This window comes from Sparus aurata, chromosome 7 (genome assembly GCF_900880675.1).
Source record: "Sparus aurata chromosome 7, fSpaAur1.1, whole genome shotgun sequence".
Lineage (NCBI taxonomy): Eukaryota > Metazoa > Chordata > Actinopteri > Spariformes > Sparidae > Sparus > Sparus aurata.
The window spans coordinates 18,109,535-18,135,374 of record NC_044193.1 but is presented as its reverse complement, the minus strand read 5'-3'; the positions used below and the strand labels follow the sequence as shown (position 1 = coordinate 18,135,374).

Sequence of the window (25,840 nt, the reverse complement as noted above, 5' to 3'; positions counted from 1 at the left end):
CTGTGTTTATTTGGTTTATTGTTCCTGATAATGCACTTAGATCTTTACAGCAGAGATGACAGTAAAATTCATTTTACAGAAGGGAACTACGGGACTGCCTGCCTTCGATTTGTTCTTATTCTGATGTTTTATTCAAGGTGCAATACGTAACAATTGGCCACATGTCAAATTCATTCTCCAAACAAATGTGGCAGCACCACCAGAGTAACCGCTAACTGCTGCTGTCTGTAGCTGCTTTCTGTAGCAGCTGGTAACTAGTTTGCTCAGTTAGCAGTGCAGCTAGTGACGATATTAGCTGACTATTCCTGGGAGCTTGCAGCACCAAGTGAGTGTTGGCGTTGGTTCCTATGTGATTATCGCCTCTTAAGGTACATACTGGCATTACAATATAGGACAAGAAGGTTAGCATACTGACTTCAGCAGATATGTCCGCAACACAATACATAGATTGACAGCGTCAAAACTGTTGTTTCTTCACAGTCTATTCATAACTTAAAGGTGGAATATGGAATATGAGCTGCCGCCATCTAGTGTCTCAAGATAGTAGTCGCGACAACAAAAAGGTAATTCCAGCGGTCGGGTTGCCAGGTTTGGACAGGGCAGGAGGATTGAGCCGCCTCCGTTTCCTCCGTTTACTGGGTGTGGAGGTCGATGGATCACGATCAGTATTCTCATATCTAGGATCAACGTGATATAATGAAAATAAGTATAGCAGAGGAGTTTGACCGACAGGTAACGTTAGCTAAGTTAGCAAGCGAGTTAGCTTACCGATCCAGGAGAAAGTTCGCCATTTCCGCGTGTGTTTTGATGCCGTGGAAATCCTTTACCTGAGTCCATCGAGCGTATGCTTCACCAATATTTACTCTGGTTTTTGCTGTTCTCCGGTCACTCAGCTGCTGGGACAGATAACGCACCGTTCGCTGGGGCTCTGAAGAGCTTGCAGACTCCGCCATTTTACCCAGTGTCAGCCTAGCTGTGCCGAGCTGTGCCAAGCTTTGCCGAGCATTGCCAAGGTTGCAAAATTGGCAACCCGCAATGCCGGCCGCTATTTGGCTGGTACGATTTAAACAGGAAGTCATTGTCGAACCCGTCAAAATTTCTTAAATTATTTATTTCAGACTAAATATTAATTTTCAAGGAAACTTTACTTTTAATATGCGCCCCTCTAAACGCCCCGTGGACGTATTATTTTTGAAAAAATATAGCTTTTAATAAGCATATTACATATTCAACCTTTAATGTTATAAACTAACATTGTTATCTATTGCACCTTTAAATAAAACTGTGCTTGAAGAGAAAAATTTGTTTATTTCTCAAAGTACAAGTGTAAAATCTGACAAAGTGGCTTAAAAAAATAAAGAGGAAGGAGGATAGAGGAGGAAACAAATCAGGCTGCCTAAGTTAAGAAGACTTAGGTGTAACTTTTTCAGGATCAGTTTCCTGATTTTACAAAGTAGAAAAGCAAAAGCCAACGTTTTAAATTGACAGGTTGTAAAATGAGTTTTAAACAACATAGCTTTCCTGGTGTAATATTGGTTTAATCATGGCAGTTGTTTTCCGCCAGTCAAACTATTACTACCCCTAGGGCTAGCATCCTTACATATTGCACCTTTAAGAAGAATAAGGGGATAAAATGAAATATATATATATATATATATATATATATATATATATATATATATATATATATATATATATATATATATATATGATTGATACTGTTTTAGAAAAAAAGCCAGTGAATATTACAGACATTCAACACTAATTCCCAAAACACAGGGCTACAAATCAGTTAATTTATTTTTTATTTCCCAACAAAACGACTTCTGAAACAGTTAATTTTCCACCGCACTGTTTCTGGGTGCTCTGTTTATTTCACTTTAATTTAGCTCTCCTGTCAATCAGCAGCCTGCAATCAAGATTTCTCCCTGTGACAGTAACCTGAGAGACGCCTCCTTCTCCTTTTTCTGAATAAATCAGTCTACAGTTTCAAGGGGGTGATACAGGAGAGAGTATTTAATTGCTTTCACATGAATAATGAATTTCTGTTGAGCTAATAGCAATGTTCACTTACAGCACTCTATGCTGAACATTAATTAAGCGACATAAATTCCTCCTAATCCCTGATGAAAAAGCACCAATGTTGCTTTAATAGGCTGGTGATGTAGCAGGGACTTGTAATGTCTCTCTAATACACACTACTACGCTAGTTATTTGCTTGTTTTTATAAATAGATTTTTTTTAAATCTCAATTATAAATAGTTTTACCTCTTGTAGCTGCACAATATAAAAAAATTCACCAAAACATTTTTTGTATTATTTTTAGTTTTAGTTTTAATATTAATTTCGTCGTTTTGATTGATTGATTGATTGATTGATTGATTGATTGATTGATTGATTGGAGTTTGTTATTTTCCCGCCACCGGAAGCCTCTCTACTATATTGTTTTTAACTACAGGCGCTGGTGCAGAGTTTTAAATGACAGCACTGCTGAGGACACGCGCGGCCAGCAGGGGCCTCACTCCGGCTAATCATTTCAACAAATGGCACCTGTTCGTCTCGGAGGAAAATCGGGGAGGCCACGGATCTGCTGCCGCATCCTGCTTCCCTCAGAACTCCAGTCTGACAACTTCATGATCCTGAAACGACGGCCGGCGAGCCCGTGAGGCAGCTTCCCACTCAAAATAAAACAGACACCAGATCAACCGGAACAGGTGTTAGCGACTGCCGCTCGTCAGTTTGAGGTAAGTGGCGGCGTGTTAGGCAGAAAGAAACGCTTTAAATATTCACCTTTCAGCAGCGTCTCCGTGTCACTTGTGTTGTTGAATGACGGGTTCTAAATTTCCGTCAGATATGAAGAGTTTTTTTAAGAGCCTTGCCACTCTGAAGCAGAGCAGACAAAAGTTTCAGTAAACTCTTCCTCTTTCATTTTTGCCACAGTGACTGGCTTAGTGATTTTTGACAGTAGTCAGCTTCTTTTCTTTGACTTCAGTTTGTCTTCTTTTGGTTGAAGTGACTGAGAAGTGAATATGATTGTGTAATTTGTAAAATGATGGCTCTGACAATCACGTGTCTCCTCCTTAAAGGATTAAAAGCCGGCCCCATTGGACATAATGGTTTGGGGGTTTTTTGCAGTCACGTCCACATGATATTGTTTATTTAATTTTTTTATGGTTGAATATTTTCCCTTCCTCTTTCCCCCCCTTGGACCTAACTGTGCTGAGCTCAAACTGGAATAACTGGTCGCTCATTAGCAGGGACGATGCAGAGTGGTCTGTGGTTGTTTCCCCTTTTCTTGAACACCAAAGGAGTGTCCTCTCGAATCAATTATGAAGCAGGCTGGCTTGAGAATGGGGTGAATTAATTATGACCAAGTAAGAGTGAGTCTGTAAATGAACAGTGATCACCTAAGGACACTCCTACGTTGCAGTGATATCCTGTTTCACATAGCAGGAAACCGCTTCGCATAGTGCCAATGCTCTGATGTTATGGTCCTCGCCATGCTCCACGTAGCAGGCTGTACTTCCTGTAGGGGATGACAGATGATCATTAGTAGTGAGGTGTCTTTGGAGCAGGTGTCATTGTGTGTCATTCATTAACCTGCGTGAGAGCTGCAGGTGGAGCCAGCAGCGTCGCGGCCCACCTGCTGCCACGTGGGTCCTGGAGGACTGTGGCCGGAGCAGGTGAGTTCAGGTGTTTACAGAGAGGTGTGGTGTGTTTGTTCACACTCTACACCTCCCTGATCTCTCCTTGCTCGCCCTGTGGGACTGTTTCCTGAAGAGACGGGGGAGGGAGGAGCAAGCTCGACTAGATCACCTGCTGCTAGGACACTTGCACAGAGGCACAAACTGGTTCAGGGATTTTTCTTTGCTTATTGTCCTCTCACTGAGATTTTCAGTAAAGGTAGTTTAGGTTTCAGAGGAGTGCGTTTTCCAGCTTCCAGTAATTCATTTTGTTTGTTTCTGTTTTAAACAGCCTTGAGGAAACCCGTTCTCAAACATGCGTCTGTTCTTTCGCCGGCGCATGTCCCCTCTGAAATTGGCACTCTTTGGGGGGACTCTATTCTTGGTGGCCCTTGTGGTTCTCCAGAGGGATGTTGGCTCTTCCTCCGCAGATGACCCCTGGTTTCAGGACCTAGTAAACAAAAAGGACAAGGTGATTGTAATGGTCCGACATGCTGTCAACAACATTGGCTTCCAAATCGGAGCTCCACAACCGCCATCAGTACAGTACCAGCCCACCGAGGATGTCAACTGTCCCCCTGGATTCTATACTCAGGCTGATTTAAAACCTCACCTGGACAGGCCGCCACAGGACCCCAACAGCCCCGGGGCTGATGGGAAGGCATTTCACAAGGACCACATGTCCCCAGAGGAAGAGAAGGAGAAGGAGGAGGGTATGACACGGCACTGTTTCAACCAGTTTGCCAGCGACCGCATCTCGCTTAGCCGTAGTCTTGGGGATGACACGAGACCTCCAGAGTAAGAACATGTTCTCATAATAAGCTGAGATAGTTTGGACTAATCACTGTTTTACCAACAAGTGTGCTGACATGTACACAGCAGCCCAGATAATGCGCTGCGTCTCAGCTGGGGTCACGCTCAGAGCGGTAAATTATTTACAAGTATTTTTATATTGAGCTCTTACACAGGAAAATCACTTCACAACAACTGCACAGCAGTGTGCACATTAGAGCCGTGACAATTAATTGATTAGTTGCCAAGTATTTTGATAATCAGTTCATGTATCTGAGTAAATGTTTAAGCAAGAAAGTGAAAAATTCTGATTCCAGCTTCCTAAATGTGAATATTTTCTGGTTTCTTTACTCGTCTACAAAAGGAAAATATGAATGAACAAAATATGAATTGGTTGTGGACAAAAAGACATTTGTGGACGTCATGTTAGGCTGTGGGAAAAAGTAGATTAATTGAGGAAGTAATCAACACATTTATTGACTGTGTGTTTCTGTCATTAACTTTATCCAACTTGACATCTGTTCATGTCACAGGCTTGAAAGGCATTGAACTAGTTGCTTTGCAACTGTCTAGTGATTTTTAAATAATATACTGATTGCTTTTGGATTTGCAGAAGTTTTCATAGGCAGACCTTGAATACCTGCAAACAATGACCTATTGATACGTAACATGGCACTGGCTTACTATTTATTTTATCAGATATGCCTCCCACTTTTCCCACATCTTTGTCTCTGTGTTTTGGTGTGACCCAATTCGCTCAGGTGTTTGGAGAGGAAGTTCCGTCGCTGTCCTCCGCTGCCGACCACCAGTGTTATTATCGTCTTCCACAATGAGGCTTGGTCCACTCTCCTCAGGACGGTCTACAGCGTCCTGCACACCTCTCCTGCTTCCCTGCTCAAAGAGATCATCTTGGTGGATGACGCCAGTGTTGCAGGTCTGAGAATTGTAAACACACAAGATAACAAGACAAACTTGACAACTCACTAGCTGGAAAATGAAAAAGACCTTGTTTGAGAGGTTTGGAGTTTAGTTTTAGCACCATTTTGCTTCCAATATTGACAATAGTTGTAATGCTAAAAAGAAAAAAACACTTATGTTTTGTTTAATGATGTGTAGATAAAATTGAACATTCGTTTCACAGTTAAACAGTGAAGACACACTTATAAACAACACAAAAGGAAATCACCAGGAAGCTTTGGTTGGTTGTATCTTAAATAAGTTACATACGGGGAAAGTATTTAGAAAATTATCTAAGTTCTTACTTAGACTTAGATATCTAATTATCTAAGTCTGCACTTATAAGTCATTTATTAATTGACCTTCAGAGTTTTTAGGGCAGCATTCCAGTCACTGTAAGATGTGCACTTTTGACAAGAAAAGCCAGAATGATGTTAGCTTGGGATTTTTAACAGCATGCGCAAACACATTGACAGGTAGTTGGTATGGGTATGGGTATGGGGTTTTATAGTAATAAAAGCGACTCTTATTGTGTGACGTGGAGGGAAAGAGCAGCAAACGGTGTCATAAAGGAAAATGACTCTGTGTATTTTAGTGTACACAAGGCTGGCCTCCAGTGAAGTAGATATTAAAGTAGTGAGTGCCAACTTCTCAATGATAAAAGAACAGAGTCGAGCATTGTAGTGTGTTTATGAGATGTCTTCACTGCGCAGACACAATCATATGTCATTGCACAAAAGTTACAAAACTGAGTTGTGTCATTGTAAGACAAGGAAGTGTTAAAATTCTTGAACTTTTAATTGGCAAAATAAGCAAACTGTTCAACTATTATAGGCCTTCCTATCCCATTATTTTTATTGTTTGTTCTGTGTATTTGTTTATATTTTAAGTTTATCTATATGCACTTTTGTTAACTACAGACTGTGCTATGACTGTAAAGTTTACTCTAAACTCATCTAAAAACGCAGATCCATGTTCCATAAAGGAAGATTACCAAATAAGCCAGGTTTATTCCAGTTAGTCTGACTCACTTGCCAGTTGATGCGTTTCCTTAAAACACGCTCAGATTGGACTGGACCAGGGCAGTCGTTTGTCGCCTGAGTCTTTTCTAAACCACCAACCTGACATGCATTGGTTTTACAACTGACCTACTGACATATTATCTGACTTTATCAACCGTAATCAGTCCACTAAATAAAGTTTATAGAAAATCAACTTAAGTAAATAATAAATACAACATATACAATGATAAAGGTAAAGATATAGATCAGCATTTGTGTTTCATTATATGATATACGATATCCAACGTCTAGGCTTATGCTTCATAAAGAAAAGTCTCAACTTATTAACTCTTAACTTCATGAATATTTAACAGTACAATACAAAGCAAAAAAATGTATCGACCAGAAATGTAGCATCTAAATCCATATGCCTCTACCTTCATGCTTTAAAAAATATTGTTGAATACAATTAAAATAATGTTGAAAAATGAAACTTACATGTGGGTGTATTCTTTTATTAATAAATTGAGGAAGTCTTTAAATAAGGAACTGAACCCATGCGTGTGTATTCTAATAATAATATTAATAGTCAAATAGTAAAGCCATACTATTGCTTTTATAGCCAGTAAGCAAACCTACCATTTTGAATAACATTTTAAAACTTAATTTTCACCTGTAGATTTGTTCTTTTCTCCCTGTAGGTAAAAGGTGACAGGTTGGATTTGAACCAAAGTATCTGCTGAGAGCCTCAACATGGAGCACACGCTCCACCAGTTGAACTGCATAGTTGGGCAATGTATAACCAGGAATTAGTTCATACTCGCAGTCCCACTTGTATTGTTCAGCCTTTCAAGAATCTCTGATTGTATTTATGGCAGCTGTACTGCCTTTTTTGAAAACAGATGTTTAAGTTGAATGTTTAATGCCCTGTGGTATGATCAGTTTGATCTGTGTTTGACCTCATGGACTGTTTTTGAATAGCTTGCACTTGCATTTATCTTAACTAGTTAAACCTGTCTTGACTTGATTTAGTGTAAACTTGAATTGAGCTTTATTGAGCCGCTTTAGCCCGACTGATTTGTTAGACTTAAGTCAGGACTTGAACTCCACATTTCTATTATCTTGCTTTATGGAACAAGCTGCAGGATTACTACAGTGTTGAAGCAACAACAACTACACCTGTCACGACTGATACTTATGTTGGACAATATATTCTAGAAATAATTGCAATGAACAATATAATTGTCATTTTCAGACCATTTTATAAGACTGATAGAATGAGAAGATAATTGCATGATTATGCAAATACACCCCATGTAGTAAGTAAGGTGTCACATCATTTCAGCTCTCACACTAAAAGAACATATATTAGCTGAATCAACACAGAAGCAGTTAGACTTGAGTTATTGACACATTTTGAATCTAATGTCGTCATGTTGATTTATCAGGTGTTTATTCAAGCTGTGTCTACTCCTTACATACACAGTCCATAATAGCTGATGCTAGCCTGTCCAGCCATGCAGAGTAAAGCAGGCTTAAGAATGACTGAGTGATAAAAAGTCATGCACTCTACTTCATCTTCATCGTATATTCAGATATTTCAGCATTTCATTTTCATTAGCCTTTAGTGACCCATTACTGACTGAGCTTGAATTGTAAACTGTCGGTCATCCGTCATAAGCTACAGTTGCCTTCAACTGTATTTGCATGTTTTATACTATGCTCAAACTTCCCTTTTTGCTACAAGTGAGGCAGCTCTATGTCATACAACTGGGCATGTGGTTGGTGGATTTTTTTGGACGGAAACTTATGACAAATGTGCAGTATGCATTGTGGTCGTATTTGTTTTAGAAGGGAAGTGTGACCCAGTTTTTACCAGCAACGTTTCCACTTGAATGTTTTTTTTTCTGGAAGTGGTCTTACAGATGTAAATATGGTCTCTGAGGCAGTGAGCTGCTTTATTAAATATCAGGCTGAAAATAAATTTAGTCAGTGACCACGTCTGTTTCTAAGTTTGAAGTATTTGTGGTTCAGAGTGTGCTCTTTTGCAAAAGTAACCACATCAGTGATATCAGAGTGTGCCCTGAGTATGATGTTGCATAACTGCACCACTGGCACTCACATAAGACTGAAACACTTTCAGCTGGATGATGAAAGACACAAAAATGTTGTTTTTACTTCCCCAGAGCATCTGAAGAGCCGACTGGAGGAATATGTCCGTCAGTTGAAGATTGTCCGCGTCGTAAGGCAGCCGGAGAGGAAAGGCCTCATCACTGCCAGGCTGCTGGGTGCCAGCATCGCTCAGGGCGAAGTGCTAACCTTTCTTGATGCACACTGTGAGAAAACACACGCATCTACAACTTTACAAGCCACAATCACCTTTTTTAGCAGCTGTGTGCAGCTCACCGAAAGCTAAAGCACTGCCAAGGTGTAAGGGGTTATTTTCTATCCTCACTAAAAATGTTCATACTACTGCAAGAAAATGTCTCCTATTTCCTATATTTCTCTAAATTGTTGATTAGTTAAATTGCGTGCTTTTGTATAAAATAAAGATCCTGATTATTTTATTTTCTCACTAAACATTTCTGTATACATGTAAATTATTAGATTGATATCTCGTCAATCTTAACAATTACGTCTTCCTTTGTCTGTAGCCAGCATCATTAACTGGCAATTATTTGGTGCAGTTGTTCGCTCTTTTTGCCTCGCTTAGTGTTATTTCAACTTGCATTTTAAATAGTCAGACCAAGTTATATCTGCATCAACAGTTCTGCCAGCTTAGACATATATTATGACTCTGCTGATGCTACACATCACTGGAGATACTGATGCAAGAAATAGTGCTAAGGTGAAACGAAGAATAGGCTGGCTGAGGTCTAGAGAGTTCTAAAAAAAAATTATATTCAATAAGTGCAAAGATTGAATTGCCAACATAGAATAGCTCACAATATTAGTTTCAGCGAGTCCGTCAATGGTTCCCCTCGCTATGTCAGAAGCCCTGACATATTGGCCTTTCCCGCCAGACGATTGCTGATGGGTTCTGAAATGTTATGTTATACCAGTTCTCTCTACACTCTCTACACCTGAAACTGAGGTAAAGACATGGATATGTAGTGATTTCTCACTTCTCTCTCATCTCCATGTAGGTGAGTGTTTCCATGGTTGGCTAGAGCCCCTCTTGGCCCGCATAGTTGAGGAGCCCACTGCTGTGGTTAGTCCAGAAATCACCACCATCGACCTCAACGACTTTCGGTTCAACAAGCCTGTGGCCACCAACCGGGCTTACAACCGAGGTAACTTTGACTGGAGCCTGACTTTCGGCTGGGAGCCAATTCCAGAGGAAGCGAGGAAGCTGCGCAAGGATGAAACCTACCCTGTAAAGTAAGAATAATCATGTTGGTTTCACCGAGAACACCCTGAATCATTTAAGTGTATAAAGCTTTTGTATCTTTTTTTTTTAGAACACCTACTTTTGCCGGAGGTCTCTTCTCTATCTCAAAAAAGTACTTTGAACACATTGGAACATATGATGACAAGATGGAGATCTGGGGCGGTGAAAATGTTGAGATGTCTTTCAGGGTAAGTATCTTTATCTCTGCTTTCACACTTGGATATTTTATTCTATAGGCCTTCCTGCCATTTTCAAGCAAGAATCTGAATTTCTGCCTGTGTCAAATGTGATTCACAGGTGTGGCAGTGTGGGGGTCAGCTAGAAATCATCCCCTGTTCTTTTGTGGGCCATGTCTTCCGCACTAAGAGCCCCCACACCTTCCCTAAAGGCACAGAGGTCATCACTCGCAACCAGGTGCGCCTGGCTGAAGTCTGGATGGATGACTACAAGCAAATCTACTATCGCCGTAACAACAATGCTGCAGTTATGGCCAGAGAGGTAAGTTTGATCAGCTGATAGGAGCAACAGTGTCCAAATGATAAACGCACATGAATACAATGCTATTTATCCCCTTTATACCTACTGCCACAACAGTTTGGTGTGATAATGTATTTTTAAGCGATTGTTTTGTTTGTTCTTTTTTTATTTGTGTATAGAATAGGTATGGTGACATCTCTGATCGTCTAAATCTGAGAGAGAGGCTGAAGTGCAAGAATTTCACCTGGTACTTAAATACAGTCTACCCAGAGGCTTACGTTCCTGACTTAACCCCAGAAAAGTTTGGAGCAGTGAGTCACATTTGTCTTTGTCTGAATATGGATATGACTCAATTAACACACCGCAAATCTTGCACAACTGTGGCTGAATCTGACTGTTTTGTGTCTGCACCAGCTTAAAAACTCAGGATCTAACACCTGCCTGGATGCTGGCGAGAACAACAAGGGTGGTAAACCTTTGATCATGTACCAGTGTCACAACATGGGAGGCAACCAGGTAATATGATTCACACGTGTGAGATTACAGGTTGAGGATAATTTGATGATCTCTGGCACAGTTAGGTCTCTGATTGGATTGATTGTCTCTTCCAGTATTTTGAATACTCAACTCATAAGGAGCTGCGTCATAACATCGGGAATCAGCTCTGTGTTCATGCCGCACCCAAGTCAGAGCCGGTGAAGCTCGAGCTATGTCAGCGGAAGGGGAAGGGCACCAGTTTGTCACCACAACAGGAGTGGGTCTTCACAAAGGTGAGGAGCGCTCACGGAAAAGTTTTGGGAATTGCTCGTAATTGAGATTCAGATGAGAAAATCGATATCAGTATCTTATCTGTCTGATAGATATAAGGATACAGCTAGATGATGTAAAATTAGCATAAAAACATATTAAACAAAGAAGGCAATACACTTGTCACCATGAGGTTGTGTTTCCTTTCATAAAACTACAGATTTGTTTTTGCTTTGTTTTTTACACCAATTAATCAAACAAGACATTGTGTCAATAAATGAGCTTTAGAGGTGCTTGAAGACAGAGCTAAACAGAGTCTCGACAGAGCTAGTTAGACAGAGCTAAACAGAGTCTCGACAGAGCTAGTTAGACAGAGCTAAACAGAGTCTCGACAGAGCTAGTTAGACAGAGCTATACAGAGTCTTGACAGAGCTAGATATTTTTGCTTATTTTTGCTTTATGCTCAGCTAAGCTAACCAGCTGCTGGCTGTAGCCTTAAGGTCCTGACACACCAGGCCGACAGGGAGCTGTCAGTGAACATCGTGTTGATGCTTGTGTGCCGCACTATTGGTTTATTTTCACCTCTGCCTCATCATCAGTGCTATTTACAACTATTTATCAGACATATCAGAAGCGGCTATATGAGTGGGAGTTGTGTCAAAAAAAGCTGCTTAATGGTGAAATCAGTTTGTATATCTGCAGAGTGGTATTTCCTTTCACACAGTTGCTGAATGTACAAGCTTGTTGGTCGCCTGCTGTGTTCTCTTCAGTGCGTTGAAGTGCAGCTTTGTGGCTGAGATAAAGGAGTCGTGAAGCGTTGCAACAGTCAGCCTTTTTGGCAGCTAGTTCTTTGATGTCAGTTTGGTGCATCAGGGCCTTCAATTTAGCAAACAGACATGCAAGTGCTGTTGAGCTTCTTATTCAACTTTTGGCAAGAAATAAAAATAAGCGTGTTTCCCTAAATGTCATTTATTCAGCATACAGTGGTTATAGGAATAAGTGTGTAATTGTTCTCTGCTGTTACTTTCCAGGAAAACCTTCTGAAGAATCCCAGTAGTGGGCAGTGTTTAAAACTGAAAGGAGACCAGATTCAGATGGACCAGTGCAACGCTGATGATCTCTACCAGCAGTGGCGCTTCAGCTGACCTCCCAGTCTGCCCAGCGGGTGACCTCTGGCACCTCCTCAGACTCAGCTCAGAGGAGCCACCTCAACATCGATCCCTAAGGGCTTTGTGCTGTGGAGCTTGAGGCATTTGGCCATGCTGAGTTAATCGTTAAAGATGAAGGACAAAGTAAAGACAGTTACATCTGGTGAAGATGCTCGGGTTGGATTTGGCATGTTTTAATTGTATTTATGACGGAAACTCCAGTAAGACCTTTTAAGGTGGTTGGGATCATGGACTTCAGAAGCGGCAGCTTGACTGCAGGGCAGCGGCTGTCAACTGCAGGGAACTTAATTCAGTGAATTTACACTCCAGCTTGGAAAATCACTATTTACTGACTTTTTTTTGGCTGACGATGATTGTTGAAATGAAGAAATATGCACTAAAGAGTAAGAAATTTCTGTTTTTTTTAATAAAACAAGGTCTGCTTTGTTGTGTCACCTAAATGATCACTTGTATTACAGATGTATTTTTTATCAGCATATACTGTACATCCATTTCAGGAGGATTGCAGTTAAACAGTTAAATATATTTAATTTTTGACCAACAGCTTCGCTATGTTCTGATTAATTACACCACTATCAGTATACAGAAGTAATATTTTTTATGTTATTTATGGTATGTTTTGGTTTAGATTTTATCTTAAATAGACTCTTTGCTTCTGTTAGTGATACTAAAACTTATACATGTATGCAGTCATTTGAATTTAGAAGCTGCATACATGCAAACAATGTTCATATTCTTGTGTAAAGGGCTGTGCACTGATAAGAACTCCTTCTGCAGACTTTCTATGTCTGAGGCAACTTATTATGTTTGCACAACATTTGTCCAAGATGTGGTTTAGGAGCAAGAAACATTCCTCCCAATTGTTATTTTTGGGTTTCGTCTTGATAAACCTAAAATGTAAGTTAAAGGATTTCCTACAGGTTGCCAGACTTGATTTCATTTCAAGCTTCAACCTTCTTAACTACTGGGGCATGACTAGGCAGGGACATTATTTCTTTGCAACTATAGGTGGCAGCATTAACTCAGTGAGAATTTCTGCAAGGAAGGATGACAATTGAAATTTCACCATACTGCCTGTGTCAGGTGGCCAGAGGGAAATAGTTGTAACAGTAGCTGTAGGCACAGACTGAGACCATATGGGCCAGAAGATGAGCACTGAGCCTTTGAGTCGCTCTGAGGTGTTCGTACAGCTCAGGAGGGAGCTCTATGGAGAAGAGCTGTCCAGTCACTTCAACACACATGCATTCATAATCCTGGGAGCCTCTGTGAGTACAACTTCTAAACTTCTCAGGACATGATAGAAATAACCAGTTTCCTCTTTTCTCAAATAACATTTGATGCACTTTCAATTTCCCTTTGACAATATTTAACAGAGGTCTGCAGAAATGTTTCCAGATGTCATAAGTCAACAAACTGTCTTGTTTGCTGAGGTCAGCTCATATATACATTGAACTACAGAGTGAAAATAACAGTTTAAAGGAGTAACAATGCAGTTGACAAAGCCTTGCAGGAGAACAATTCACTGGAGAATATCAGTGTGCTAACCAGAATTTAAAAGCTGTGGAATGAGCACATGTTGACTAAATGTGCTGCATCTACTTTTCCCTTTGTTGAGCGGTGAAAGAAGGGGAACATTTTGTCAGACTGTTCTTGGCCTTGAGCCCAAAATCTAGTCTGTTTTGTCAAAGCTAGTGATCTAGGTTAACTTTTCATAGAGTCTCAGAGTGTTGCAGGGAGGCTGTGGTCAAAGTCGTCACATTTCTCAACAGTTCCACCCGGTCCAAAGGAATGTGACTGTTACTTTTGAAGTTTACCTGCTCTTTGGACTCTTTATTGATTGTGATAATCAGTAGAGCTTCATAATCAGATCTCTTTCTTTGCTGTATTATTTGTGTAGGGGGATCTTGCAAAAAAGAAGATATATCCAACATTGTGGTGAGTATAGAGTTGCTGCTCAAACACAGAGTTGGTGAGAATGTTGTTTGGTCACTTTGTATCATGAGGACTTCGACCTTTGTGCTGTGTTCTTACTCACCGCTTGTCACCAACTCCCTGCCTCCTTCAGGTGGTTATTCAGAGATGGCCTGCTCCCAGATAACACTTACTTTGTGGGATTTGCTCGGTCTGACCTGACCGTGGATGACATCAAGACAGCTTGTCTGCCTCATATGAAGGTAGGACACTTCTGGTTCCCTGACGTGTGTCTGACACAACACCGTTCGGGGTGTGTTTTTTGGGAATTATTGTTAATCATTTCCCTTAGGTCACTGACGAGGAGAATGAGAGTCTCTCAGCCTTCTTTAAGAGGAACTCCTACGTCAGAGGCAGATATGATGATGACAGCTCTTTCGCTCAACTCAACGCTCATCTGTCATCTCAGCCTGGGGGAGCGGACGCTAACAGACTCTTCTACCTGGCTCTTCCACCCACCGTCTACCACCCAGTCAGCACAAACATCAGAGCCAAGTGCATGAGCACCAAGTCAGTGTCTGGTTTATTCTATAATCCATAATAGCAATTGTTTACCTGGTGTTTGATCACATCGATCTAACGAGCTACGTCTGTTAAACAGAGGCTGGAACAGGATAATTGTTGAGAAGCCCTTTGGCCGAGACCTCCAGAGCTCACAGGAGCTGTCAGCCCACCTATCCACCCTGTTCACAGAGGAGCAGATCTACCGCATAGACCACTACCTGGGCAAAGAGATGGTCCAGAACCTCATGGTGCTCAGGTAACGTGCCCCAGACACATATTTTCAAGCACTTTACATCTGATATAAACCTGAACGGAATGGTTTTATTTCAGAAGTGTTTCATTCTCTCTCCTCCAGGTTTGGAAATCGTATCTTTGGACCCATCTGGAACAGGAACAGTGTGGCTTGTGTGGTCCTAACCTTTAAGGAGCCTTTTGGAACTCAGGGCCGTGGAGGATACTTTGATGAGTTTGGTATCATTCGGTGAGAAACAGTATCCTCAGATAAAAGTGAAACACACTGAATACAATGTCATGGTTGCACTGATTCTTGTTGCTGGATGTAGAGATGTCATGCAGAACCACCTCCTCCAGATGCTCTGCTTGGTCGCCATGGAGAAACCTGCCTCCACCAGCCCAGCTGACGTCAGGGATGAGAAGGTAGCACCAGTGACTGGATGGTTGGAAATAGTCAGACAGTTGTGCTTGTTTTCTGTGTCATTACCTTCCTGTTGTCTTGATGTGCTGTAGGTGAAGGTGCTGAAGTGTATTGCCCCTGTTGCTTTATCGGATGTGGTGCTCGGCCAGTATGTGGGTGACCCCGAGGGGGTGGGACAATCCAAGCTGGGTTACCTTGATGACCCCACGGTACCAGAGGGCTCCTGCACACCAACTTTTGCCACCGCAGTGCTCTATGTCCAGAATGAAAGATGGGATGGTGAGGCAAAAAAAGTGTATATTTCTTTTTCCTCTAACCCACTGCATTGAATAACATCCCATCTGATTTTCTCCCTACGCGTCGACCACCCGTCCACCAGGAGTCCCTTTTATTCTCCGCTGTGGTAAAGCTTTGAATGAGCAGAAGGCAGAAGTGCGTCTGCAGTTCACCGACGTACCCGGAGACATCTTTGGCAAAAGCTGCCAGAGAAATGAGCTGGTGGTGCGGGTGCAGCCGAACGAAGCCATTTACCTGAAGATGATGACCAAGAGGCCGGGAGTGTACTTCAGCCCGGAGGAGACTGAGCTGGACCTCACCTACAGGAGCAGATACAAGGTGCTGCAGTGTCCATGTGGTCCACAATTCTTGTGCAGCTTACTCTTAGAATCATATTACTTTTTACTACAAATGTATTGAGGTTGAGATAGTGGTACTTGATTTTTGAGAAAAGTTGGTCACACATATACATCATGTCACTTAAAAGTATTTGATGGATATTGAATGGCTCACAGTGATATTGATGGTATAAAATAGGGTAGCTGTGTAGGCTAAAGATGCACCAAATCAGCTTATGGTTGAACTCAGTTGTCTAATATTGTACAGAACAGAATATATGACCCTCTCCATCATCATATCCTAATCCAAATACAGTCCACTTTCATATTAAAGTAACAATATACAAGATTGTGAAACAACTGACGGTGGTCAGATTTCTATGTGAAAGATGTGAGAATGATGCTTTAGATTTGTTGATCTTAAACTGCATTTAAGCAGTTACAAGTTACAATTTTTTAATGATGCCAGGTTATTGAGTTTGATATTTGATTAGGCTTTATTGATTAAAGGGGACCGTTGGTAGAGGTATACACTCTACTAATTGCCATTCTTGTTCAAAATATATATTTAGTTAATTTACAGTATTCAGTGTTGATTTCAGCATTCAGTGTCATGTAGGTTGGTCACGTGACCCTTTTGGCCGATGCCCTGGACGACGCTTGCTCCTGTAGTGTGAGCAACAGGGTGATGATTGGAGTTAACAAGATTTTCTGAATATTCCTCGTACTTTTAAGACGGATCACTTAACCTGTCACCTATATTTCCTTCTAGGACGTGAAGCTGCCTGATGCTTATGAGAGGCTGATACTGGATGTCTTCTGTGGAAATCAGATGCATTTTGTACGCAGGTTGGTTATAACACTTACTGTCATCATTCATTGTCTATGTATGTTGTTCTTAATGTGCTGTTTCTTGACTTGAACTGCTCCTCTTTCTGTCCCAGCGACGAGCTGCAGGAGGCCTGGAGGATCTTCACCCCCCTGCTCCACCAAGTGGAGGCGGAGAAGACACACCCCATCCCTTACACATATGGAAGGTAACACTATTTGTTCAATCAGACAGAGAATAAGGAAATGAAGAATGTTTTCCTTTTCCCTTTTCATTTTGCTTCCTGCTCTCCTTTTCTTTGTTGTGTCTGTAGTCGCGGTCCAAACGAGTCGGACGATCTCGTGAAGAGGGTGGGATTCCGCTATGAGGGAACATACAAGTGGGTGAAGCCCCACTCGACATGATGCCTCCTGTCACACACATGCACACACAACATTGTAGGAAAGTTTACTATAAAGTTTACTGCAATCTTTCACTGCTGTACTGTTGTTTGATTTTGTCTGCATGAAAAAAAAAACAAAAAAAACACGCTGCTTTTTTTATTCCGAATCATACAGGATGAAAGTGACTGTAGTAGCGTGATTTGAGTGTTCACCTGTAAATTTCTCAATAAATCATCATTCACTCTGCCACCCGCCCTTCTTTCTTTTTTTCTAACAGCAGTGGCCACACCTAACACCTACGGCCTACAGACATGTCGGACCCGTAGAGCATGAATATCTCTACTTACACGATTGTTTGTATGTTAAGAAAATAAGTCTGCCTGTTTTCTGCTGGCGGCAGGCCTGTGTGAGTCATCACGTGCACGATGTCACTGAATGTGATGCATGCAAAGCAACAACATAACATACTGCTACTAGGAGCGCTTGTTGGTCTGGTTTGTAAGAACAGTTGTAAACAAAGAGGTGTTTGAATGTCCTGTTTTAGGTATGAACCACTTCCAGGTAGGTGCTTCACACTAATTTCAAGACTGTAAAATAAAAAAAGTTTTAACATTACAACTCATTTACTTAATTCACTTCCTGCAGCAGACTGATGCTGTCTCTTTCCACCCATGTCTTTCTCTACCAGGTGCGTGGTCTAGCTGGAGGCCTCCCATCAACAAACACACACTCAAGCAAATACACACACACACTCTGACAAATAACAGATCATTTTGCTCGGGTACTCGGAGGACCGTGGGAAGTGCAGCAAAGACAAATGTGTTTATTAAAGAACTTCTCCTCGAAGACATCTTGTTTTTGTATTTGTTTTGTCATGTATTATTTGATTTAATTTGTTTAATAGTGCATTACTTTTTTTGTTTGTAATATAAGTTCTTGTGCAAGTAAAAGATCAAAGGTCAAAGTCGACACCGACGGAAGCACCTGTCTCCCACAGAAAGAAACACCTTGTTAGTAGTCTCACTTTATTTCTGTGACTTTGTGACTTCACACCACACCCCCCTGTCACACAGTAGATTTATTTTTTATCAAGCAGCTAGTTTGACACCTTTTACTGTGTGCAATAATAATATCATGGACTAGTGAGTCGCTATGTTGACACAAAAATAGTAAGGGGAAAAACAGTTCCCCTCGCACGTTTGCTTATGTACGACAAAAAGGAAGCCGCTCCTGCACTACTGAGCTGATGTTGATGACAATAAAGAATAAGTCAGTCAGAGTCAGGTCAGTCATTTATTGTCTTGAAACTTCTATTGACACTCCCCCATGATTTTATCCTTTAAAAGCTCAATTAAAAGTACAGTACATTTTGAAGACCAGAAATCGCAAACAAACAGCGCACATTTGTGTTTTTGTGCAGAAAAACCTGCACTACAGATAAGTTAATAGTGTTTTTAGGAGCAGCTTTCAATGAACACACATTAATATAAGAATAAATAGTTTTTCATGATTGTAATATAAAAGTACCTGAAATACAAGGAGCTCTTTGGCCATGACAGACTGCAAGGTTTAGCCTTTCCTTTCAAACATCTCTACTGTCCCCCTTTTTCTCATTGTCAATCATTTCGATTACATTACTTGGTTCAGAATATCCTTTCACACTTATTGTCATGTTCCTCACTGCAGTTGTGTACAGCTGCTCTGTCTTCAATGCCTCTGGCATACAGACGCACCAACTGGCCATGAATCCTGAGAGAAGAAGTGAGCGCAGTTAGAACATGTGCTGCAGAGAAATACTCATCGTGATCAACCTGTGCACTAATTAGTTTATTGCTTTCTGTCTATTACTGTATGATAAAGCTGCATTACACTTAAATTTGAAACTGGAGAGTACAGTATCATATGACAATACAAAACACAGCATGGATGGTTGAACTCTCTCACCTGCAGTCGATCTCAGTGTTGGGGAGAATCTCTCCGTCACAGTTCCACACCGACACAGCAGGAGCTTTGCTGCAGCACAGACCACACAGGATGGGGGTCGCTGCTTTCTGCTCGTTTGTCGTTCGTCGCTCTGTGCCTCTCTCTGCCAGATACTGCTGAGATCCATTCCTGCTTACGGTCTCGATGTAGCCTCTTTCTTCATCATCTATTGCACTACTTGTCGCTCCCATGTCTTCATATCCCTCCTCCTCTTTTCCAGAGGGGAGGGAGAAACGGACTGCCTTCACGCGGTGGACTTCCACAAACGGCAGGTCGAACTAAAAAAAGCGTGACATGAATATGGTTAGGCGGTGTTTAAACTTGCTAGTCCAGCTTTGGTTTAATGCTAGAGCGCCCGTACCTGGTCCTGTGTGCTTGTGTGCCTGTAGAGGAACTTGAGGAATCCCAGAGGGTGAGTGTCCCATACGAGGATGAGGTCCCCTGTTCCATCCGCCAGGTGGGCGGAGGGAGAGAGGCCCAGAGGCGACTTGGGACAAGAGCTGGACATGCAAGTGAGCGACACACACCTGAACCTGCCCTCCACCGTCACCCACTCACCTAGAGAGACAAGAGAAAGAAAGAAAGACATGATGCTACATTAACAAAAGAAAACCTACGGTCACTGATGATTCTATATGAGCCTCACCATGGAGGACTGAAACTGCAAAGATAAAGAAAATAGAGATTTAACTTGATTAAACTTGCCTCTATATCTATACACCTTAGTATTAACCACCCTATTCATCCACTTTCTCATTTAATTGTCCATTTTCTTCTTTTTTTGGTTTATTGATAAACAGCAAAAATAAAGCTTAAATAAGACATGATTTGGGATAAAATACACAAACACAAGACTTTTATGTGTATCTTTTGTGTTATTACCTTCTGAGTCACTGGTGTACTGGCTGTTGTGGGAGCTGTACAGGGAGCCTGAATCTGAAGACTGATGGAAAAGTCTCTCAGTGCTTCTGGAGCACACACTGCACCTGAACACACACACACACACACACACACACACACACACACACACACACACACACACACACACACACACACAATGAATTTTCACACTGGTTGGAAGTCTGTGCAATAACAAGCTCCTTGACCTTGACACCCATTCATAGGAGCATCATAAACCATTTGCTGAAAGCCAGAGGCAGCTGCCTCAGACAAAGACCGAGGCATTGTTCACTCCAACGGACGGCCGAGTCTCACCTTTCATCCAGATCAAGTTCCTCTTGACGAGGTTCCTGCCCTCCTTAAGGTGCACCCAACACCTGAGTCCCTGCTGCAGGTGGTGGCAGTTACTGCGTCTCAAACAGTGAATTTGAACTTGAATAATAATGATGGTGCTCCCAGGGAGACTTTCTCCTTCTCTCTTTCAGATAAGGGTTTACAGGCTTAAATGCCAGGAATAAGATTAGTCGCTTAGGAAAGGAAAAGGCTTTCATTAATTCTACAAGTTCACATTACTATGACCATTCGTCCAACGTTGCCACCTCTCCACTTCTTTCCCTTAAAAAACTGGGACCCAAGGATGGACACAACATGAACACCATGTGCTGGTGTTGTTTATGTGATATTTGTTTCACTTATAGCTACGTCTCAGTCACATAACATTGGAAACTAAATGAATGAACATCACCTCTGTGATACTGGTGAAATACAGAAAAAAAATCCCATCCAAACAGTAAATACAAGGTTACATTTGAAAAATAAGTTGATCAAAATAGAGGAGTAGAGACTGCAAAATAGATAACGGTCACAGATAGTGGTTGTTCTTCATTTAAAACATGTTATGGGTTTTTTTTTAAATATATTTTTATGGGATTATGATCTCTCACTCAAATCTTCTCCTTTCTCCTTACCTTCTATTGTCAGTCTGTTTTTGTATATTATCAAAGGAGACCTGTCATATTTCATTTGTTCCCTTTCCTTCAGTGTTTTATACGGGCACTTATGCATGTAAAAGGTATTGAAAGTTATACGTTGCACCAACAGAAGCTCTTCTCTCCTACAGTAAACACCACTCCTGAAATGCCTAGTCAGTAGACCCACCTTTGATTTCGTGACATCACACTATGTCACCATGTCAAATATTTGTCATATCAAATATTTATCATCAAATAATCTACACCTAGCAGCTAGTTTGCCATGTAAGAATCTATGTAGCACAGCTGCTCTGTTGCTGTTAGCAGTGCTGGCACAGGCATGTGTGAGCTGACCAATCAGAGCAGACTGGGTAATCAGGGGGGGGGCTATCAGGAAACTAATTTTTTTTAAACATAAAATCATGTAAATTTATTCTAGTAATAACCCAAAATATAATCATGAAAAATGAAAATGGGTATACACCCTTCTGTATGTCATGTCTTGTCAGTAGTTGAAGTCTCACCCTGAGAGGCAGCGTGTTCTATCTCTCGGGCTGGAGTCCTGCGGGTCTGCTGGTAGATAGTGAACTATGCCTGCATAGCTTCTGTTGCTCAGGTACACCATGGTGCCTAGACAAAGGAGAGCCATCAGATAGCTGGAGACGCACAACACTAGATGTACAAACAGCATTTTAAAAAAGAACATTGCAGGGAAATTTCGAGGGGTTTCGTTTCATAAAACGCACACAAGAAGTCCTTTCATATCAGTCACAGCGACAGTTTCAGGTTGAATTTTTAGCTTTAAGCTAAAAATAAATACAGATAATCTAACACCCTCTTATGCTCTTTCTTGTTCTCTGAATGACTCATACCAGAGTAGTCATATCGTAGAGGTCCCATCCAGCGGTGTTTCTCGCTCTCAGCCAGCACGTCACCGTAGAAGCCATAGCCCAACAGAGACACTGAGTAGTGCACCAGAGAAGAGGCTTGATGGACTGAACACACATCCAGAGGCTGAGAGTCTCCTGCGAGGCATTGTGGGAATTAAGAATGGTGGTAGAAGCTAAACTATGGAGCTCAGATTTAACAATAATGCTTGTGTATTCAAAAACGGTGATTAAAAGTCTCTCCTCACCAATGATAATGTGCAAAGCTGAAGTAACAGGGTCAATCACTCCCACTGTGGCGTAACACACACAGTCTGTAGAGCCTGCAACAGACACAACACATGAATGTGTGCTGCCACCACCCCGGATCTCACTCCATCAGTGTGTGAATATCAGTGTCAGTACCTGCAGGGATGATGCCAATATGCAGCGGACAAGGCTGCAAAGTGACAGCAGGATCGTTCTCACAAAGGCCGGCCTCTTGTTGTGTCCGCCCAATCAAACCGTGGAGCAATTCGCTGAACATGCCGTCCCCACCCACACACACCACGCTGTTATAAACAAACACAAGAGCTTCTGTTAGGGAGGCACCTCCCAGCGAGCTTAGCCGTTATTGTGCTCTCATACCACAGTGTTTGCACCCTGACAGCTCTCACCCGTCAAAGCCTGCCAGGTCTTTCTTCAGGAGGTGGTCTCTGGCCTGGTTCGCCCGCTCTGTCACTAAATAATAATTATTGTTATTATCACATTTAGACTGAAAATCACTTTCATTAAACTTTTAAAGGTGCACTATGAAGTTATGGGGATGAAATTATAATCAGAAGAAATGATCTTCATTGACTGAACTCTCTTACTCTTTTATTTTGTTTATATGTAGCGGACCCTTTCTATCTTGAAACAGTGTTCTGGGGACTTTACTGTCCTCTGAGAACAGCTTGTTTAGTCAGTCATTCAATTATTCAGTTCCTCTTATTTCATTGTGTTGTTATTGTCTCTGTGTATAATGCTGCTTCTACACCGGAATTTCTCAGTTTGGCATCAATAAAGTATATCTATCTATCTATCTATCTATCTTATGGACAAAAAAAGTATATTTGCTACATTACATTAGAATTTATATTATTATTGTATCATAATGCTGTATCATAGGCAACCAGACTTGTGTCAGCTTCTTGAACACGTTTCACCTCTCATCTCATTAATATTGTAAATATTTAAATTCTGAGTTGAATTTCTTCTCCAAAACTACAAAGTGCCCCTTTAATTTAGCATTTTGTTGCCTCTCACCTATCACATGAGAGCTGATACCCGCCAGCTCAAACAGGGGGGCAACCACAGAATGGTAGATCTTTCTTCCTTTCTTTTTCCCTCCAAACGGGTTGATGAACACCAACAGCCTGTGTGGACGCAGCGGACCTAGCCAACAGATTTGGATTTAAAGATAATTAGTACAGTTCTTATATATTGAAAGGACACAGGGGCCATAGTATCATCTTTCTCTAGTTATCCGTGCTTACTGTGGGTTTTGAGAGCAGTTCGTAGATGTTTCGTCCACTGGTCTCTGAGGGCCCGACTGGGGCAGCTGAACTGGGTCCGGCCCAGTCTCCATAGTAACCCGTAAGAGCCACCACTGCTGAAGCGCTTCACATAGAAAACTGGAGATTTGAAAGAAGACAAAACCTTCCTGTTAAACCGCAATATCAACTGCCTGAGCGAGGGGGTTGACAGGCACATATTTCACTTTATTGGAAAGCTTGTCTGCCGCGCACCTGTATGGAAATTACTCTCGACCCAATCTCATTTTAACCTCAACAGCAAAAGAGCCTGGGTCATTGCTATTTACTTGAGCGCCGACCGCAGCCTTGGGTTTGTGATATCCGAGAGTCTCCCACCTGTGAAGTCTTTGTCTGTGTCCTCAACCGACTTCTGGGGCAGTATCTCCACCCGGCCCTCCTCCACTCCAACCACCTCCGCCACAGGTACTGAAACTTTAATCACACAGACAAGCGCACAGCACAAACCTCAGTGCACACGCTCCTTTGCATACAGTGAATAGAATATTTCACACCACTATCCTCACAGCAGCTTTTGTTACTCGGCGTAGACGTTAAAGCACTGGTGTCACATTTAGCTGTTCCAACATGGAAGCTCTCTTATAGGCCTGAATGACAAGTCGCACGTGATCGTAGTGGCACTGAAGTGGAGTAAATTCCATTTAGCCGCTTCAGTCCTGGCTCCTTGTCACGCTGTCATGACTTAGTGGGAATCTTTAATAGGAAACAGAGCTCTCGTTAATGTCACACATGTGGTGCTTTTTCCTCCAATGACAAGTCAAACTATCTACTGTGAAAAAAGGCCTATTGTGCACACCTAGGAAGAAGAGGGCCATCATCTTTATTATTAGTTACACCTGTTAATGATAAGTCAAACTGTCTGTGTCTAAGGGGCTCTGTGAAACTTATGAGTAACGCTTGAAGCCAGTTGTTTATCTACGTTAGGGGACTGGAACGTGCATAAAGTCACATACTCTGGACTGTCGTGGAAAACCTGCCCAGAGTCCTTCACAAATAAATCCACAGTTCTGCAGTGTCATACTCAAACACATCATCCTGTAAATTGTATCCATATATGTTTTTAATCTAGTTCTGTCATCCTGAGTAATCACAATGTAATTCTACTATTTTGGTCTATTTTGTCCACAAAGCATTTACTACACGTTTGCCCTTCTCTCTCCGATTAAAGATTTTTCCCATTGGTGATTTTTGATATTGGACTGCACAACTAGAAGTGATTTGACTTGTCTTGACTCAAATGTATCATCATCGTGTTTTAAATGCACACAAGTGCGTATTATCTCTAAGAAGATGCGTTCAAGTCTTTACAACCTCTGACAACAGACAAATTCCTGAAAGCACTTTCCATTTTCTCATGAAATTAACAGAGGAACGGTAGAAAACTGAGGCAAATGAACTTATAGCTGGGAAGCAAACAGAAAGAAAGAATATAGTAATAGGATATACAGATGAAAAATTAAGATAAACTTTGATAAAATAAATATTACATTATGTGTATATTTATAGTCACTATACTGTATACATGAATATACACTGCAATGATACACATAAGAACAAAATTATGAATAAATATTAATACAAATAACAGATATTTTTACAGTGAGTGTGGTGTTTTTACTTGAGTAAAGGACGATGGACGTTTTTGGATTTTAGTGTTGAGACAACACACAGACTGACAGTTCAAGGCCAAGCCTGATATCAGTGTGTGTCAGGAGGTGTGTGACTCCTGTGCAGCCTGTGTTTTCAGTCAGCTGTCTCGGGAGGTTGCGCTTCACGTTCGTGCTGTTTAACTTGTTCTTCACGTTTTTTTGCAAGCAGCTCAGTGAACTCGTCCCTCCTCCTGGTGAGACTACAGCTGAAGTGTTGTCGTCTCTTGTTTCCTAGGCTCAGGTTTGTCATCAGTCATATCAGAGTTAACAGCCACCTACTTGTTTTCTTGTCGCGGTTCTTCTTGTCCACCTCGGTCCAGTTGAAGTGCCAGCCTGTCAGCACCGCCCGGTATCTTTTGTTCCCGACCCACAAACTCGACTCCAGCCTCAGGTCTGTCTCCATCTGGGATAAAAGAAAAAAAAACTAAAAAAACTAAAGAGCGCTTCAGCCGCAGCGTCGATCTCTCTGGTTCCTCGCAAAACTCAAATGATCACATCTGACACCCATTACTGTCACATCTCTGTGAGAGGAGAGCAGGGTGACAGGGTGACCTCGCCGTCAGTCAGCGAGCCCGATGGGAGAAAGTTCTCATCTTCCTCTGAATGAACCTGAAGACCTTCGTGGAAGACACATTCACAAAAAAAAAACGCTCCTGTAAAGTGCTGAAGGGCGCCTGGAAACACACCGTGTTGTTCTGGAAAT

General features: G+C 41.6%; 3 protein-coding genes across 6 annotated transcripts; 2 read left to right on the top strand and 1 right to left on the bottom strand.

The window, feature by feature from the left end:
• The first annotated feature begins 2,495 nt into the window (after positions 1–2,495).
• galnt6 (UDP-N-acetyl-alpha-D-galactosamine:polypeptide N-acetylgalactosaminyltransferase 6 (GalNAc-T6)) lies at positions 2,496–12,669 on the top strand. Its single transcript, XM_030423564.1, has 11 exons — positions 2,496–2,744; positions 3,976–4,481; positions 5,237–5,409; positions 8,620–8,769; positions 9,580–9,814; positions 9,895–10,012; positions 10,122–10,322; positions 10,481–10,612; positions 10,716–10,817; positions 10,913–11,071; positions 12,080–12,669. The coding sequence occupies exons 2-11, from the start codon at positions 4,000–4,002 to the stop codon at positions 12,191–12,193; spliced, it is 1,866 nt and encodes a 621-aa protein (XP_030279424.1). The 5' UTR covers positions 2,496–2,744; positions 3,976–3,999; the 3' UTR covers positions 12,194–12,669.
• Positions 12,670–13,293: 624 nt separating this feature from the next.
• On the top strand, positions 13,294–18,007 carry LOC115585291 (glucose-6-phosphate 1-dehydrogenase-like). Of its 4 annotated transcripts, none has more exons than XM_030423568.1 (13): positions 13,294–13,482; positions 14,115–14,152; positions 14,283–14,391; positions 14,481–14,698; positions 14,790–14,948; positions 15,048–15,173; positions 15,256–15,349; positions 15,440–15,626; positions 15,727–15,962; positions 16,734–16,810; positions 16,906–16,998; positions 17,104–17,169; positions 17,862–18,007. In XM_030423568.1, the coding sequence occupies exons 1-13, from the start codon at positions 13,354–13,356 to the stop codon at positions 17,872–17,874; spliced, it is 1,545 nt and encodes a 514-aa protein (XP_030279428.1). In that variant the 5' UTR covers positions 13,294–13,353; the 3' UTR covers positions 17,875–18,007. The 4 variants fall into 4 exon arrangements, with proteins under 4 accessions (XP_030279428.1, XP_030279429.1, XP_030279427.1 ...); XM_030423569.1 differs by lacking the exon at positions 17,862–18,007 and adding an exon at positions 17,454–17,652; XM_030423567.1 differs by lacking the exon at positions 17,862–18,007 and adding an exon at positions 17,451–17,652.
• A 446-nt stretch (positions 18,008–18,453) lies between these two features.
• On the bottom strand, positions 18,454–25,840 carry LOC115585289 (ceramide kinase). Its single transcript, XM_030423565.1, has 13 exons — positions 25,417–25,840; positions 23,807–23,902; positions 23,432–23,569; positions 23,202–23,330; positions 22,571–22,634; positions 22,320–22,465; positions 22,163–22,237; positions 21,900–22,052; positions 21,552–21,657; positions 20,039–20,142; positions 19,518–19,714; positions 19,118–19,434; positions 18,454–18,922 (listed from the first exon to the last, which is right to left on the bottom strand). Exons 1-13 carry the CDS (start codon positions 25,538–25,540, stop codon positions 18,817–18,819), a joined length of 1,755 nt encoding a protein of 584 aa, XP_030279425.1. The 5' UTR covers positions 25,541–25,840; the 3' UTR covers positions 18,454–18,816.

What these genes read in the sequence shown, in the direction of transcription:
- galnt6 (XM_030423564.1), top strand. Translation starts at nt 4,000, where the DNA reads ATGCGTCTGTTCTTTCGCCGGCGCATGTCCCCTCTGAAATTGGCACTC. An exon ending in GATGAAACCTACCCTGTAAA is followed by an intron (nt 9,815 to 9,894) that starts GTAAGAATAATC and finishes TTTTTTTTTTAG; the next exon opens with AACACCTACTTTTGCCGGAG. An exon ending in ATGTTGAGATGTCTTTCAGG is followed by an intron (nt 10,013 to 10,121) that starts GTAAGTATCTTT and finishes TGTGATTCACAG; the next exon opens with GTGTGGCAGTGTGGGGGTCA.
- LOC115585291 (XM_030423566.1), top strand. Translation starts at nt 13,354, where the DNA reads ATGGGCCAGAAGATGAGCACTGAGCCTTTGAGTCGCTCTGAGGTGTTC. An exon ending in GATGAGTTTGGTATCATTCG is followed by an intron (nt 15,174 to 15,255) that starts GTGAGAAACAGT and finishes TGCTGGATGTAG; the next exon opens with AGATGTCATGCAGAACCACC. An exon ending in CAGATGCATTTTGTACGCAG is followed by an intron (nt 16,811 to 16,905) that starts GTTGGTTATAAC and finishes TTTCTGTCCCAG; the next exon opens with CGACGAGCTGCAGGAGGCCT.
- LOC115585289 (XM_030423565.1), bottom strand. Translation starts at nt 25,540, where the DNA reads ATGGAGACAGACCTGAGGCTGGAGTCGAGTTTGTGGGTCGGGAACAAA. An exon ending in CACAGACAAAGACTTCACAG is followed by an intron (nt 23,570 to 23,806) that starts GTGGGAGACTCT and finishes TCAAATCTCCAG; the next exon opens with TTTTCTATGTGAAGCGCTTC. An exon ending in GTACACCAGTGACTCAGAAG is followed by an intron (nt 19,715 to 20,038) that starts GTAATAACACAA and finishes TTGTCTCTCTAG; the next exon opens with GTGAGTGGGTGACGGTGGAG.